Source organism: Triticum aestivum, chromosome 2B (genome assembly GCF_018294505.1).
Source record: "Triticum aestivum cultivar Chinese Spring chromosome 2B, IWGSC CS RefSeq v2.1, whole genome shotgun sequence".
Classification (NCBI taxonomy): Eukaryota; Viridiplantae; Streptophyta; class Magnoliopsida; order Poales; family Poaceae; genus Triticum; species Triticum aestivum.
The window spans coordinates 659,764,251-659,779,117 of record NC_057798.1 but is presented as its reverse complement, the minus strand read 5'-3'; the positions used below and the strand labels follow the sequence as shown (position 1 = coordinate 659,779,117).

Here is a 14,867-nt window from a genome sequence, read left to right as displayed (position 1 = left end):
GAAGCGCCGAGAGCGACAGAACGAGCCGAAGAAAGCAGCGCTACACGGGCGCGAGAGGATGCCGTGGGATGCATTGGTAGGACAGGTGGCGGCAGATCGGATCGGGTATGCAGGGGAGGAGTTTTGCAACCGGTCTCCACCCAATTTTTTTCCGCGTCACCACTGGAAATGAAAAACGCCTCCACCAAGAGCACACCGAACAAGCAACTGCCCACACACCGCCACACGCCCACACATACCCAGAACGATACCTCCAAGGAGGTGATGACGTTGAGCACCATCGCCGCCTAGTTCCAGATTGAGGGTTTCACCTGGGTGCACGGGAGGGAGAAGGGGGATACTACCTTGACATCACCTTCAAGGGGGGAAATGTGCCCAAACCGTTGTCGGCGTCGTGGCCGCCACCGCCCGCCAAGGTATTTCCCTTGTCCATACCTCCCTATTCCCCTAGCTATCCGTTGGATCCGGCCAAGTCCGGTGGGTGAAGAGAGCAGCACGCATCGAAGATGTCATCTTCAGATCTAGCACCGGAGGAACGCGGGGTACCCTACGCACCATAACCTACACTCATCGGGGTGACCCCCGGCACCAGTGCACACCACCCGCCGTCTGGTGGACACCGTCATGTCTACCTGAGGCGCTGCCTCGGAGTCCATACCCCTTGCCCCGAACAACGGAGTGGCCGAGAAACTTGCTGCCACCTTCACCGGCGGCCAACAGTGTCTACTACAGAAGATGTCAAAAAAAATCTACTACAGAAGAAAAAAAAAAGACCATGACTAAAAAGGATAACATCATGTGATTTACATGACTTAATCACCTAATCTATTATTATCCCTAATCAACCTCTGCGCACATCCATCTAAAAACATACTCCGGGGTGCGAGCATGGAGGAGGCTGGGAGCGACGATCGCATCAGCGGCCTCTCCGACGACCTCCTGCGCGACGTCCTCCTCCGCCTCCGCTCGCTCCCCGCCGCCGCGCGCACCGGCATCCTCTCCCGCCGCTGGCGCCACGTCTGGACCAGCATCCCCGAGCTCGTCATCGACGAGCTCCACGTGCCGGGCCGGCCGCCGAGCTCCTTCCTGCGCGCCGTGGAAGGCGCCCTCGCCGCCTACTCCGCCTCCAACGTCGACGTCGCCGCGCTCACCATCGCCGTGCCCGACGTCAGGCTCTGCCGAATCGAAGCTCGCCGCGTCTCCTCGTGGCTGCGCGTCGCCTCGGAGCGCGTCGCCGGCACGCTGTCCCTCGCCCTGCCCCGCTCCGAGCCCACCACCCACGGACAGGAAATCGAGCTGCCCCCTTGCGGGAGGGCGACGGAGATCGCGCTCTCCCTCGCGGGGGAGTTCGTGCTCCGGCTCCGGCCGGCGGCCTCGTTCGCTGCGCTCACCGTCCTGACGATACAGTCGGCAGCCATGGACGGGCGGGAGCTCGGGGCGTTCGTGTCGTCCATGTGCCCGCGCCTGACGGACCTCACCCTGCGCGTCAACCTCGTGGCCTGCTCGGACGTCTCCATCCGCTCCGCTTCCCTCAGGCGCCTAGAATTCGGGGCCGGGTGCGCCCAGCGGCTCGGGGTCGCCGCCCCCATGCTCGAAGTGCTGGTCGCGTCTTTCCTCCACCACGCCCACATCTCGGCCCCGAGGCTCGCCGAGGCCAAGGTCCAGCGCCTGCACCGGCACCACTTCGCCGACGACGTGCCTCGTCGTCTCCGGCGGCTGGACATCACGCAGCTGTACCTACACGCGGCGGCGCCCCCGAGGGCGCGGCGGTTCGATGCGGTCGACGAGCTGAGACTGTCTGCCCTCATTGTACGTCCAATTAATTGGCTTCTCTCCGTATGAATCCATGGATTTTGTTGCTCTTGCTCAGGCGATCCATGTTAATTGGTCCTTTAATTTTGATGATTCGTTTTTGTGCTTCCGATTATTATTTTTCAGGGAATGGAGGGATACACTAGCTTCTTGGATGATGTAAACAATCTTCCCGTGTGTCAGACCGTATTATCGGTATCGTTAACGGGGGATCACCACGGCTTTGTTCCAACCATGCTGCATCTCCTCAGGAGAAGCAACGCTATAAGGAGGCTTGTGCTGGAGACATACACTCAGACGGTACGTAATTTCTGGGGTTCATTTTATCAGTTCATTCATAGACTGTAGCCCAAATATTCACGATTTTGAAATTAAGGAAACATGTTTAGGAGTAGTAGCTTATGATTTGGAGGCCCATTGAAAAATCATCGGAATCTTATGTGGCTGATGTTCAAGGGGAGGGTGGCATTCCGTGGGTGACGGTTTCTTCAGAGCGACATGGGAGGATGGTGCGACCAGCTGCCATCCCACACACGCCGTCCTCCTAGAAAATGTCATGTTGCTCTGTAGAAGCTGCCATCCCACACACATCGAAAATGCCATGTCGCTCTAAAGAAACTGTCATCAAAACGTTCGCCAGCTAAGGGGGTCCAAAATCACACAGTACCATAATTAATGCACTATGTACTGTAGCTCTTCGCCTAATGTAGTCATATTATTTTGTTTAAAAATTGCAACTGTTGAATAATATTGCATCTACATGAAATTTTTTTCAGAAAGACCCATGCTCGACGGCTTGTCCATGTCGCTTGCCGGAGAGTTACAGGGCCAACAATATGACCCTCGATTCACTTGAAGAGATAGAGATCAATACGTTCATGGGAGCAGATGACCAGGTGGAATTTCTAGAGTTGCTAGTATCCAGATGCAGTGCAACAAGACCTATAAATGTGGTGCTCAACAAGTCGTACCTTGTTCCTTTACCAACCGAGAAAGTTTCCGAGATGATCCGCAGCATTTCTCGTCCAAATCTCAGAGTCGGATTACATTAAATCTCCAACGAGAGGTTTTTAGAGGTGGTACTGTAAGAAGTGGATCCTATGCATGATCTAACTATTGGTTTGTTAGTGGTCGTCTCCAAAAAATACTTATGACTGATAAACTTCGTGTCGATGGGTGTGTGCTCTAAAATCTCGATTTCAAGCCTAGCACGGTTGATATCCTCTGCAGCACGTTTCCTAGCAGACCGCCTCGTGGTCTCTGCACTCTCGACATCAACCACTGGTAGTCACCCACTGCTTTGTCCGATAGAGGTTTTAAGAACTCACATTTTTCCAGGATTTCAGGGGGAGCCACTCCCCTGACAAGGTTAGTCTCCAGCTTTGGCTTCTTCTTGTTTCGATCTTGCAGAACCTCCGGAGCTGGGTTCTCAAGGAACAGCGGTGATGCTCCTGGGATAATTTCCTGGCAAAAGGGTAAGCTTCTGGCGCTTTGCAGGCAGAAATCGAACCACTGGTGGATGAGTGGAGATGGACCTCTAGTTCTGCCCCCGATTCGATCAGTCTGAAACCTTGTCGCACAAGGTATCGCCTGTAGTGCATAAAACCAATGCAACCAATAAGACAGTAGGCTCACTATTGCAATGAAGCAGCAACAACAACAACAACAACAACAACAACAACAACAACAGCGATATACTCCATGGATTGACAATCACAGTAATGAAATTAAGCATGGGAAAAATCATAAGATACCCATAAATCAGCCCAGAGGCTACTGCCTGACTTGGGAACAACAACAGCGACATTGGACATTCGCTTTGCAGCAGGGATGACATCGCTGCTCCAACCCACTGTGACCCAAACATCCCCAACTCCAAATGATTTCAGATAGTTCATGCTGTCAAATAGCTGGACCTACAGAAGGATACCAAAATTAAATCCAACGCAGCACATCGTAATTCAAGACTTTGTTAATTGTTCCTATAAAGGGTCGTTTTGCATTTTGCACGAAATTATTTTGGACCATCACTTCACTTTCCAGATCGAACACGATAGATGGAAAGCAAGAAACATAGAGAAGATGGGTTAGCTGGTAGAAACCTGCTTTTGTAGCTGTGTAAAGCTGTTTAGGACTGCTTCCCTACCACCATTGACTTCTGTTTCCATGTCAATTGTGTTATATGATGATCCCAACTGCTTAAGGACTGCACCAATTACTTCTCTAGGAGAATCAATCATTGAAATCTTCCCAGCAAGTTCAGGCCTCCATAAATCCTCCCAATCCTACAGATGGTACATCAATATGAGTAGTTACCACGTTGATGTCTGCGTGCACAATGCCATCATCTATATATGTGTCTTTACTCACAAGGATTTTGTAACTTATAAGTAGCAAAATAGTCAAACTCAATCAGTACTAGCAAAAGCCTTTAAGGACAAGTTAATCACTGTATAGTTCACATTGTATCTTCGGCTTAATGCTGCATGTTCTCTGAAGAATTTTTTTTACCTGTATTGGCTTCAAGTTATGCTGCTTAAACTTGCTTTTCTTGTACGCAATGACCACTGTGCCCCATCTGTATGGAACACCCCATACTGAGCCATTAGAATCTGCCTCTCCCTTCTGGTTCCTGCACAAATGAACCTGATAGACTATAATGAAAATGGAAACTACACCTCTGGACATCTTCACTTGAATTGACTAATTCATTTCCGGGAGTACATTTAAGTTATGCTTCACAAATATGATATTTCCTGGAAGAAAATGAGTTTGACTGAAGCAAATAATGAACATGGGAGATGTTATTCCAGTTATGGAGATTGTGCTAGAAACCTACATGTCATTGTGATTCACATGATAGAATATCTTTCTTATAAAAAAATTCATCTACACAAATTAAATAACACTTCTTCAGCCATCCGCATTCGTTATCACAGCATACAAGGCAACACAACATTAACAGCAGGAACCAGTGCGACTATCAGAATTGGTAAGAGAGGAAGAACACTTCAACTGTCGATTCTTACCTTCCATCTGTCACTTAGGCTCCTATACCAATCCTGCTCTTCAGCATTGTTGATAGGTTCTACCAGTCCCTTACGAATGGCGTAGCCGAGCCAGGAGTCCCCAATTGAGACGACATCAGCTGCCATGGCGGATTTCGGCTGAACCTGACCTTTGTCCACGCATTTTGACAACTCGGAGAAGAGAGCGTCGATACTAGGGCGGAACTCAGGGCTGAACTTGAGCCGCTTCCCCTGTGCTTCAACGAAATCCTATAAACAACAAACCAAAATCATAATCGTTCAGTAGTCAAAGCAAATGGTGTGAAGTGCATAAGGGGAGAAGGAGCGGACCTTGATCCATGCGGGAGGGAAGGATCCGCGGAGCGCGACGACGCGCAGGGGCACGGAGAGCGCGTAGGTCTTGGACTTCCACTGCTGCAGCGCGGCCTCCCACTCCTCGTCGCCCTCCTCCTGCTCCTTGGCCTCCGCGGCGGCGGGAGGAGGGGGCGGCTGGGCGCACGCGCGTGCCCCCGGGGCGGGGAAGAGGATGAGGAGGGAGCAGGCGGCCAGGTGGAGCGCCAGCGCCGCCGCCGCGGAGGCGCCCCGCGCCCACTCCCAGCCCCCGCGGCCGGGCGTGGCCGGTTGGCTGTTGGGCGGCCAGGAGAAGGCGAGCTGCTTCGCCTTCGGCTTGCGGTGGTGGAGGGAGAGGCGGAGGCGGTGGGTAGGGAGGGGGCCTGGGGCTGGGAATGGGAGGCGAGGGTGGGGGAGGAGGAGATGCAGCGGCTTCCCCTCCATCGCCGGTCAGGCTGCCGCCTATCCGCCTCCGCCTCCGACCTCCGACCTCCGCGGCTTATCCAGTGGCCTACTGGAACGTGTCAAGGGAAGATGCACTGCAACCCGGACCTGAACCAAAACTTGTGTCCACAACCCGTTTGGAACTCACAAATGCTTTTGAATCTTTTAAACATAAATGAGCAAGAAAGAATGGAGAAATTTTGTTTTTGAATTTTTAAAATGGAGAAATTAGGAGAGAGAGAGAGAGAGAGAAAGACACGTCCGTGCCGGGACTCGAACTTGGGTGGGCTGGCAGCAACCTCAGCTGCCCAGCCAACAGGTCGACGCCCTGTCCTCAAGTATTAGACTTGTCAAAAAGAAAGAAAATAAGGGCTCGTTTGCTTCCAAGGAATTTTCTAAGATTCTTTGGGGGATTTTGATCCTTAGAAAGGAAAAAAACGCACATACGTCGTCTGATTGACAGGATTTGAATTCTTAAGAGTTTTCTCTAAGAAAGAAATTCCTTTGCACTCGATTTTAGAGGAAAAATTACATGCACTCAGACCTCTTGCTACAATTCATTTGTTTTCGAATGTATTAGGTTTTCTAATCATATTGGATTTGAATGGACATGCTGCTTGATTCGTTTGCTTTCTTTCAGTACATTGTGATAATCTTTCGAGTCAAAGAGGGGAATCGAGATCAAAGGAATGTATTATGTAGGAATTTGACAACCACGATCCAATTGAACGGTTCTCAGCAGCAAGTTTCTTAAAAGATTACATTCCTACAAAATTCTAAATCAAGAGGTGGCCCTACCTGAACTATCTTCGTTTGAAATTCATGTTTAAATCTGAAGAAAAGAATGAAAAGAAAGTACTACCTTCGTCCTGGTTTATTAGTCCCCTTAGTATTTTATGCAAAATTTTGATATTAAATTTAACTAACGAAATGTTAATGCATGTAATTAAAAATAATATCTCTCAAAACTATGTTCAAATACGAATTGAGGGATATCATTTTGCTGACATGCATTATTTTTTACTTAGTTAAATCTATGGTCAAAATTTGGTACAAAATACTATGGGGACCAATAAACCAGGACAGAGGTAGTAATGTGTTTCAACAGTCACATTTAGCTCACAAAAAAGCTGGGATAACTCCGCTGAAAGGGAGTGCCGAGACCAATGAATTTAACTTTTTGAATGCCGCTTTTTTTGCCACGATCTTGGCAGTGCCCTGGTTTTGGGCATTACTTCTATCAGGCAAGGTCTCTTGTGGGCTCAAACCAAACAAGTTCCAATCACAAATTCACCATTGTAGTAGAACATAAATCCAGTCTGCATTATAAGTTCACAACATAAGGAACAATGCCGCAACCACGCACATACTGTTTTGCCGGCACTGAGTAGCTCAGGTTGAGAGTCGTCTTGCTTGCTCCGACTTTGCCCCTTTTCCTCTTTCTCTCCGGCGGCTCTGCCGTCCGGCGTGAGGATGGGATAGGCGGTTGGCCCCCCTCTGTATATAGTAGTAGTAAATGTAGTAGTCGAGAGAGTCTTGCCTTCGGGGCGTCTGGCGTTAATGCCGTTCTCGAGCTCCCCATCGACGCGTCCAGGCAGCGTTCGGTGCTCGCCGGGTTCCTTCCGAGCTTGCCGTCCATGGAGGACGGGAGCAGATAGGAGTGGATCTGGCAGGAGCTCTCCCTCTCCAATAAGCCTGTTATCTTCCCTGATCTGGAGGGCAACCATCTGCTGTTGCTTGCTTTTTCAGGCCATCATGGGGGTGGATGAGGAGCAACGAAGATGCAGAAATCTGAAGCCCTCAGATCGAGTTCGAGCTTATCAGCAGAGGATTCCTTGATGGAGCTACGGCGCCCTTGGCTGGCTGCCGGTCTTTACCGGTGCTCTGCTTCTTCTGGTCGAATGGCGGCCGACTCTATTCCTCCCGGCTTGCGTGCCTTATGGGAGGCAGTTTCAACTGCAACTCGGAAGCCATGCGGAGCATGCTATGCTTCTATGGCGATTTCGTCGCACCAAGTGGTTCGTCCCCGACGGCAGCGAGGTTCAGTCCGGGCGGCAGCTGCCAAGGACCCGATCACGTTTCTTGCTCTCAGTTTGGGGTCCTCTATGTAAAAGTCAGGGACTTACTTGTTGTTTTCTTTTTCTGTTGGGTCCTGTTGTAATCTATGCTTTGATGCTTATCCAATGAAGTATGGGCCTTGGGCCCTTTCACTGTTCAAAAAAAAAGGAACAATGCCATGAAAATGTTAGAGCACATGATATTCACGCAAGACGACTGATGCCTGAAAGTCTAATGTCTCTGAAAATCACATAGATCAGTAGATCACCTATCTCTTATACTTACATCTCTAATAAATTAGTATATAAATATAACCCCGGTAAAGAATTGCAAATGAGCCCTATAAAGTTAATAAGCTGCATCAAACATCATCTTCTGGACAACAGCATGTTACAATAGCTAAAAAGAATCGATGAACCATGGTAAGAAAAATGATGTCTAGTACATTATCTACCCGTTGACGAAGAAGCTTCGCCTTCTATAGATCTTCTTGTAAGAGTTTGTTCAGCAGGGTGGTCATGAGCGAATCCCTTTTCTGAGCTCTTGCTTCTTCTCTCATCCTTCGCTGTTCCTCACGCTCTATCCATGACTGCTCCAGCATCAGCCTCTCCTGCTCAAGCTTCTGCATCGACTGCCTCCATTCTTGTTCGAAAATGAGCCGCTCCTGGGCGCGCCGCTCCATCGTCTCATGCCACAGCATATCGACATGCTGTTGCTGCACTAGGAATTCCTGTAACAGATCATGGATGCTTGAACTGCCGGTCCTTGAGTTTTCCGCCATTCGTTGCGATGGTTGCCCCTTATCACTGGCCTTCCGCTTTTTGCTTATCATGGGTTTCTCATCATCGCTGACTTCAACGCCATATTCATTGTCATCAGACTCCCCAGATGACCGGTCACCGCTAGGTCGCTTTAATTTCTTTTTAACTGAAGTTCCCGATTCAGACTGAAGGAGTTGACGTTGCATATTTCTAGCACGTTCAGTGAAGACTGCATGTAATTCTTCAAAGAAGGGACACTGTCTACCATTTTCTGGATCAGATGTTTCTTTCCCCTGATGAAAAAAGAAAGAGTTATTGCCCCATAAACTAAGCAATGAAGGTAGTACTATAAATCTTAGTTGCAATCACACAGCAAACTTATAATCGCAAAGATGACCAAAAAAGAGGGGTGTAGTGGAATGTCGTCACGACAAAGATAATACGGAAACAAATTAGGCGACACATTGTAGGAACATCCCAATGGACCATTTTTACCTGAAAACTTGAAATTGGTTCCAACACACAAACAAACCCAAAATCAGCGTCATTCTAAACCTAACATGGAAATTTCAAACCTCCTCTGAAAAAAATGTAGTACATGTCTATCCCCTGAAATTTCAAAATTTGCCCTGGTTCTTTCTCAATAAACCTAATTAAACCATCTGAAATGCCATCCATATTTCCCCCGGGGTGTACAAAAATAGTACTGTATCTTTTTCTGACAAAACTCGTGGCCTCCATTCTGGATAGTTTGTCACTGAAGTTTCCCTTAAAGCAAAGAAATTCCACCCTGGCTTTTCCTTCACACTTACTAATCTGACCATATTCACCTGAGCTGACATGTTTTCCCCTTTCTATCAGGAGCAATTATCCATTATTGTTGATGATTCCTTGGGTTATCCTAGCCTCATACGGAACAATCGTGTCATGTTGGATTAGCTTTACCCCAAAATACAGCAATGAACAAAGTGAAATGCTAAAAAGGAAAACTGAATACTACACTTTTTCGCATACCAATTAGACACAACTATACTCAGAAAAGCCTCACTCCCAGACCTAGGGCATATCTATAAGAAGAAGACGGAAAAACAAAATGCCTTGTAATTTAGCATTACAGCCAGGCAACTGCATTAGGCTGACATGGATTTTAAACTCCGTGAAATTAAAGGTGTGCAATTCAACACATGACTTGTCAAACAATGCTACACATTCATTGGTCATTTTAGGTTGCCTAGGGCCAAAAAGTATTCAACTTCCCTTCTAAAATTAGAAGGGATAAACAACTAATTCAACAGGACCAGAGATCCCTCCCTTTGATTGAAACGTTAGTCATTTATAAGCAGCAAAGGGAAGGGAACTTGTCCTACCAATCCCAAAAGGACCTCTTGAGATAGAAAGGGGCCGTTTGGGGACCCAAAGCACCCACAAAATGCGTTGCAGATTGCCAAGTAAGAACATTACATGAGAAATCGTTGCTCGGAGAACTGAGAACACAAAGGCTGGCCTAGCAGCATGAAGAATTGGAGACACCAGACCAGACAGCTATAACCATTACTCCATTATTAGGGAGGCAGAGGTGCAAGGGAATGGCGGCAGGCAGAGTATAGCACACAGGTACGTACCTTGTATCTGTTGACGAGGTTCTTCCACTTGCACTTGCACTGGTCGGCGGTGCGGCGGTACCCGCGCGCCCGGAGCGCGTCGGCCACTGCCTCCCAGAGCGTCTTGGCGCTGCGGCCGGCGGCGGCCTCCCGCTCCAGCTCCCCGCGCGCCGCGATGAGCTCCCGCGTCTCCTGCACGCCCCACTGCGGCACCCGCTCGTCCCTGAACCCTCCTCCCCCGCCGCCCGCCTCCATCGTCCCGCCGCCCTCTCCCGCCTAGCAACGCCCGTGACGCGGCGGACGCCCGGCTCGCTTTCTGGCCTGGATTGATTTTGGGTGGCGTGCTCTGCCACGCGACCTTCCTCTGGCGTCTGGCCCGTGGCCTCGCCCCGCTTTTCGTTTCGTTTTCTTCTCGCTCTCGTCTCGCCGGTGGATGCCGCTGCAGTTGCAGCTGCTGCCTGACGTTTCTTACTTTTCTGCCCATTCACACGCCTCTCCCTCTCTCTCTGCGCGGAGACGACGGGGCGGGGCCCCTTCCGTTCACACTAGCTGTCGTCCGCGTTTCCCGGTTTTAATCATCGTTTTACCGGGCTGATTTTTGTATTAGGCTGGTCTTGACTGGACTGGACCTGGCCCGGGCCCGCCGCCGCCCACCCACTCACTCACTGACCCACTGGCCTCCCATCCCCAAGAACAAACAAAAGATATTCCCACCCTTTTACTGTACAGATTATTCTTCCGCCAAAACAAGCAAAAATATATTTCACTCAAAAAAATTGTTCCATATATATTTGCATGAGTGAGAAGAAATGTAAACTTTATTCAAGGTGAGAAGAAATGCAAACTTTTATTTTTCTTACAACGAATAGAATAGATCTGCTGCTACCACTCCTCCACTGTACCCTTTCTGCGCAAGCGAGCTGGCCCCGGCCGGTGCCGTTGCCGGTGGTGGTCACGCCACACGGTAGCTTCTGCTGCCACGTGAACACCCACGGCGCTTTCTGCAAGCTGCAGCGGTGGGGCTCGTCTCGGCGTTTCACCACGGCCGGAGGACTGTCGGCGACGGCGTACCCTTCTTAATTTTCACCTCTATGCTATGCCTACCAAGAATTTTACCACGGCCCGGTTCGTTCTTGCTTGCCGGTCACCAGAAAATTATTGTAGGAGGGCTTTCCTGGTTGGTTCCTACTACCCCGGAACAGTCAGCTGCTTTCAACTGCTTGCTGATGATGGTGTCATCACTTCCCGAAGACCAGCTCCTTCAGAGAATCCATGGGCGAGCTGTTGCCGAAGGCATCGGTGTCTCTCCCGAAGGTGAAACCTGGAACACGGCGCGCGACTCGCGGTTAGGAGACCGATTCCAAAGAGTTGCGGTTCATCATAAAGAAAAGTAACGGAATTTATTAGAGATGGAGCGGGGAGGAAACCTAGCCACAGAAGCAACCCAAATGTCGTCGCGAAGAAAAATTCCCTGCTGATGCTGTTGCAGCTGGAATGGGCAACAGCTCAGGGTTAAGTCTTGTACAAACACTTGCTGTATATGTAAATCAGGGCTATCATTCATAGCTGCGAAAACATACCAGTACATGCAGGCCAGGTTGCCCCAACCTTGTAGGGCACATGCCCAAATAGAACCGGTGAACCTAAATGGATTAGGAGAATCAAGAGTGAGTGGTCATATAAGAAACTGTGGATAGATAAAAAAAAATGGCATCTGATTGACTGTATTGGGAAACATCAAAGAGAAATGGACTTCTTATCTTACAATGGAACTACATTTGGCCTCTATCTCAATCGCAATTTCACAAAATAAGCAACCAACTTATGGCCTGTCATGGAATTACCGAGGATGTAAATGAAAATATCTTACTGGACGGCTTTGGTAGAGTTCCATACACGGAAACTGGTTAGGTTAGTCATTTACCCTCTTCTGCAGTGAGTTTCGCTAAGCACCTACTGCTCGGAAACTTCATAATTTGAATCTCTTTCCTCTCCGGCTAGTAACGATAACTTTAACATGACCTCATCTTCTCTGTTTGCCATAATAAATAAGTCTAACTTATCTCGTCTACGGTGGATGTTTCTAGGAGATTGAATCTAACTCAACTAGTAATTGGTCCAAGAGAGCTCCTCCTTCAGATACTTTTCTCATTAATCAGGCTTACCATAACACATCTGATTAAACTATAAATTTCGATGTGCAAAGCATGCAGAACTCTTAAAACGGTGATTAGGAAGATATTGACTGTTTCTGTTGGGGAAGTAGAAAAGCAGGTTGTGGAGGTTGACTCTTCAGATGAGAATCATTCCCCTTTGTATATTTTTTAACGCGTCCACCTTTGTATATTCTCATGCAGTTGTGCTCGGATTTGAAAAATGAATAGGTTGAAATAGAACATACCACATCAGATCTCTGATAAATACAGAACGAGGAATCATAAGTGCATTTCCAATCATTGAAAGCAACATTGAGAACGCTGACAGCCCTTCGATGTTACTTGGGTTGAGATAGTTTGTCCACTGCATAACCCACCAAATAAATTGTAAGCAAATGTCTTCCTGTTAAGGGATACTAAATACTTAAGATTCAAATGCTACAAGTGTAAAAGTTTGAGTACCATCTGTGCAACTGGCATCCACATGAACAAAAGTGTGGCAGTCCAACCAGACAACGACCCCACAAATTTAGTTCCTCCTTCGGAAAGCTTGCCCATCCTTGCCTGAATTTAATGTAACACAAAATCAAGGGCTAACATAAGAAAGGACAAATATACTAGAAGTGGATATTGTGTCATTAGTCCTAAATTGCTTAGTTAGCACGAAAACTCTAATACAGAGGCATATGAACAGAAATAGAAAGGATGGAGTAGAGTAAATACAATGGACATTCTTATACCTAGAATGTTAAGAAGTACTAGAAATTTTATTGAACAAATTTTCTTGTGAAGCAAGTGGGCCTAAGTACAGATCAAAACATAGAGTAAACTATTAATTACCAAATAAAGAATCAATGATCAGATTTGTACTGTGCTAAAAGAGAAACAAACCTATCACACTTAAAGAATCTAAAACACCTCTAATATGAACTCTTATCATGATTCGTACTAGTTTGGAACTGGGTTTAATTATTCTGCACTCAAGCTTCTTAAATCCACAGGCTATTTTACAACCTCAAATTTATTATGGGGCACTAACTAAAGTCATGCAAGTGACAATAGGTTGTCTACAATTACCATTACCTCTTTGTACAGTATAACTTACACATTTTCTAGTTTCCGTTAAGGCATTGAGATGGTACGAGAGTACACGCACATCTAACTTCAGCAAAACAGCTTTATGCAAGAGGATGTGTCATACCATTGCGACAGCAGCAACAGCCAAAGAGCCACAGATTATGCCAGGCAGTATGCTACTGGGGAGGACGGGAACAAACGTTGACCACATGACCTGCATTTTCAATTCACCATTGAGATAATCACGCTTAACATGACACTGGATGGCATAAGCTAGCAGGGGCATCAGCTGGATCTGCACGATGACAGAGAACAAAAGTAAGTGTCACCTGAGGGAGCACGGTAAGGCCGCCGATTGTCGTGAAATCCTCCCATAGCAGCCAGAGGGTCTCTGGGAGCCACCCAATGTAATTGAGTAAGTTGAGGACAAGCCCGGCGCCGACAACAGCCGAAGTGGCCACGAACTGCGGGAAGGGCATGGACTCCGCCATGGCAAGCTGGACGATGACCACATAGGTGGAGATAACGCCCAGCGTCTGCACGATGACAGCCTCCGTCTCCCTCTTCTTGGCGAAGTAGGACACGAGCGCCAGGTTGCCGAGCAGCCCGGTGAGCATCCCCTGGAGCGACCAAACAGACAATGCTCGCCGTAAATCGACCAATCGACCAATCAGAGCATGAGAAACTAAGAAAGCGAAATACGGGGGGATGATTAGGGGCGTACGAGCCATGGGACGGCGAAGAGGGCGCTCTTGTTGCCGTCGACGAGGTTGCGGTAGTTGAGGATGATTTGCGGGAGCTGGAGGAGGAGGAAGGGCACGTTGGCGCTGGCGGCGAACTTGCCCGTCAGGGAGTCCCAGTCCAGGTACTCCTTGGTGACCTGCGCGCGCCAAACCAAGCGTCGTCAGGCAGCAGGCAGCCTTAATCAGGCGACATTCCCCCCCGCGACATTCGCCGCCGATGTCGGGAGGTGGAGAGGAAAGCAGACCTTGGGGGTTGGTTCGGAGACGGCGGTCTCGGGCAGCGCATACCGGCGGCGGCGGTGGAGGAGGAGCGCGGAGCGGTAGGAGCCGGACGCGGGCGCCTTGAAGACGAGGGGCTTGAGGGCGATGGCGGGGGCGGGGGATGCCGCGAGGGAGCGGGCGGGCGCGCCCCGGCGGGAGAGCGGCGTTGTTGCCGCGGCAGGGGACGGGCGCAGCGGGAGGCGCGCGGTGGGCAGCGACGGCGACGACATCGGAGACGCACCGGGGGTGGGTGGAAGGCAGGAGCTGGATTCAGGCGAGGCGAGGCGAGGGGGCGCTTCACGACGTGTGACGGTGGTGAGTGAAGTAGTAAAAGGGAACGTGAGGACGGGAGGATGGGGAGGGAGGGGGGCGGTGCCGCGGGGGACGCGCGCCGTGCTCGCGCCGGGTGCCTTGGCCTGCGCGACGTGCGCTGCGCGCGCGCGCGATCCGATGGACCCGGGACCCCGCGCCGCCGCCCGTTCGCTCGTGTCCCCGTCCGTAATCTTCACTGCTCTCCTTTTTCTTTTCTTTTTCTTTTTTGAGAAACACTGCTCTCCTTTTTCTTTTTTTTTCTTTTTTGAGAAACACTGCTCTC

The 14,867-nt window shown here is 49.3% G+C and overlaps 4 protein-coding genes across 4 annotated transcripts; 1 reads left to right on the top strand and 3 right to left on the bottom strand.

Annotated features, from left to right (window-relative positions):
* The first annotated feature begins 833 nt into the window (after positions 1-833).
* On the top strand, positions 834-2,864 carry LOC123046546 (putative FBD-associated F-box protein At5g50270). Its single transcript, XM_044469944.1, has 3 exons — positions 834-1,809; positions 1,939-2,112; positions 2,589-2,864. The coding sequence occupies exons 1-3, from the start codon at positions 889-891 to the stop codon at positions 2,862-2,864; spliced, it is 1,371 nt and encodes a 456-aa protein (XP_044325879.1). The 5' UTR covers positions 834-888.
* Positions 2,764-5,704, bottom strand: LOC123046545 (uncharacterized). Its single transcript, XM_044469943.1, has 6 exons — positions 5,172-5,704; positions 4,842-5,090; positions 4,324-4,458; positions 3,915-4,097; positions 3,567-3,728; positions 2,764-3,402 (listed from the first exon to the last, which is right to left on the bottom strand). Exons 1-6 carry the CDS (start codon positions 5,613-5,615, stop codon positions 2,998-3,000), a joined length of 1,578 nt encoding a protein of 525 aa, XP_044325878.1. The 5' UTR covers positions 5,616-5,704; the 3' UTR covers positions 2,764-2,997.
* A 2,171-nt stretch (positions 5,705-7,875) lies between these two features.
* Positions 7,876-10,686, bottom strand: LOC123046548 (trihelix transcription factor GT-3a). The gene is made up of 2 exons (XM_044469946.1): positions 10,057-10,686; positions 7,876-8,727 (listed from the first exon to the last, which is right to left on the bottom strand). Exons 1-2 carry the CDS (start codon positions 10,288-10,290, stop codon positions 8,152-8,154), a joined length of 810 nt encoding a protein of 269 aa, XP_044325881.1. The 5' UTR covers positions 10,291-10,686; the 3' UTR covers positions 7,876-8,151.
* Positions 10,687-10,835: 149 nt separating this feature from the next.
* Positions 10,836-14,641, bottom strand: LOC123046547 (maltose excess protein 1-like, chloroplastic). The gene is made up of 9 exons (XM_044469945.1): positions 14,257-14,641; positions 13,993-14,148; positions 13,598-13,888; positions 13,393-13,482; positions 12,654-12,755; positions 12,437-12,555; positions 11,616-11,678; positions 11,463-11,524; positions 10,836-11,356 (listed from the first exon to the last, which is right to left on the bottom strand). The coding sequence occupies exons 1-9, from the start codon at positions 14,500-14,502 to the stop codon at positions 11,274-11,276; spliced, it is 1,212 nt and encodes a 403-aa protein (XP_044325880.1). The 5' UTR covers positions 14,503-14,641; the 3' UTR covers positions 10,836-11,273.
* Positions 14,642-14,867: the final 226 nt, after the last annotated feature.

Excerpts from the sequence above, each read along its gene's own strand:
- LOC123046546 (XM_044469944.1), top strand. The coding sequence starts at position 889 with ATGGAGGAGGCTGGGAGCGACGATCGCATCAGCGGCCTCTCCGACGAC. Across the intron at positions 1,810-1,938 it reads TGAGACTGTCTGCCCTCATT|GGAATGGAGGGATACACTAG; the intron begins GTACGTCCAATT and ends ATTATTTTTCAG. Across the intron at positions 2,113-2,588 it reads TGGAGACATACACTCAGACG|AAAGACCCATGCTCGACGGC; the intron begins GTACGTAATTTC and ends AATTTTTTTCAG.
- LOC123046545 (XM_044469943.1), bottom strand. The coding sequence starts at position 5,615 with ATGGAGGGGAAGCCGCTGCATCTCCTCCTCCCCCACCCTCGCCTCCCA. Across the intron at positions 5,091-5,171 it reads TCCCTCCCGCATGGATCAAG|GATTTCGTTGAAGCACAGGG; the intron begins GTCCGCTCCTTC and ends TGTTGTTTATAG. Across the intron at positions 4,098-4,323 it reads ATAACTTGAAGCCAATACAG|GATTGGGAGGATTTATGGAG; the intron begins GTAAAAAAAATT and ends TACCATCTGTAG.
- LOC123046548 (XM_044469946.1), bottom strand. The coding sequence starts at position 10,290 with ATGGAGGCGGGCGGCGGGGGAGGAGGGTTCAGGGACGAGCGGGTGCCG. Across the intron at positions 8,728-10,056 it reads ACCTCGTCAACAGATACAAG|GGGAAAGAAACATCTGATCC; the intron begins GTACGTACCTGT and ends TTTTTTCATCAG.
- LOC123046547 (XM_044469945.1), bottom strand. The coding sequence starts at position 14,502 with ATGTCGTCGCCGTCGCTGCCCACCGCGCGCCTCCCGCTGCGCCCGTCC. Across the intron at positions 14,149-14,256 it reads TCTCCGAACCAACCCCCAAG|GTCACCAAGGAGTACCTGGA; the intron begins GTCTGCTTTCCT and ends TGGCGCGCGCAG. Across the intron at positions 12,556-12,653 it reads GGATGCCAGTTGCACAGATG|TGGACAAACTATCTCAACCC; the intron begins GTACTCAAACTT and ends TGGGTTATGCAG.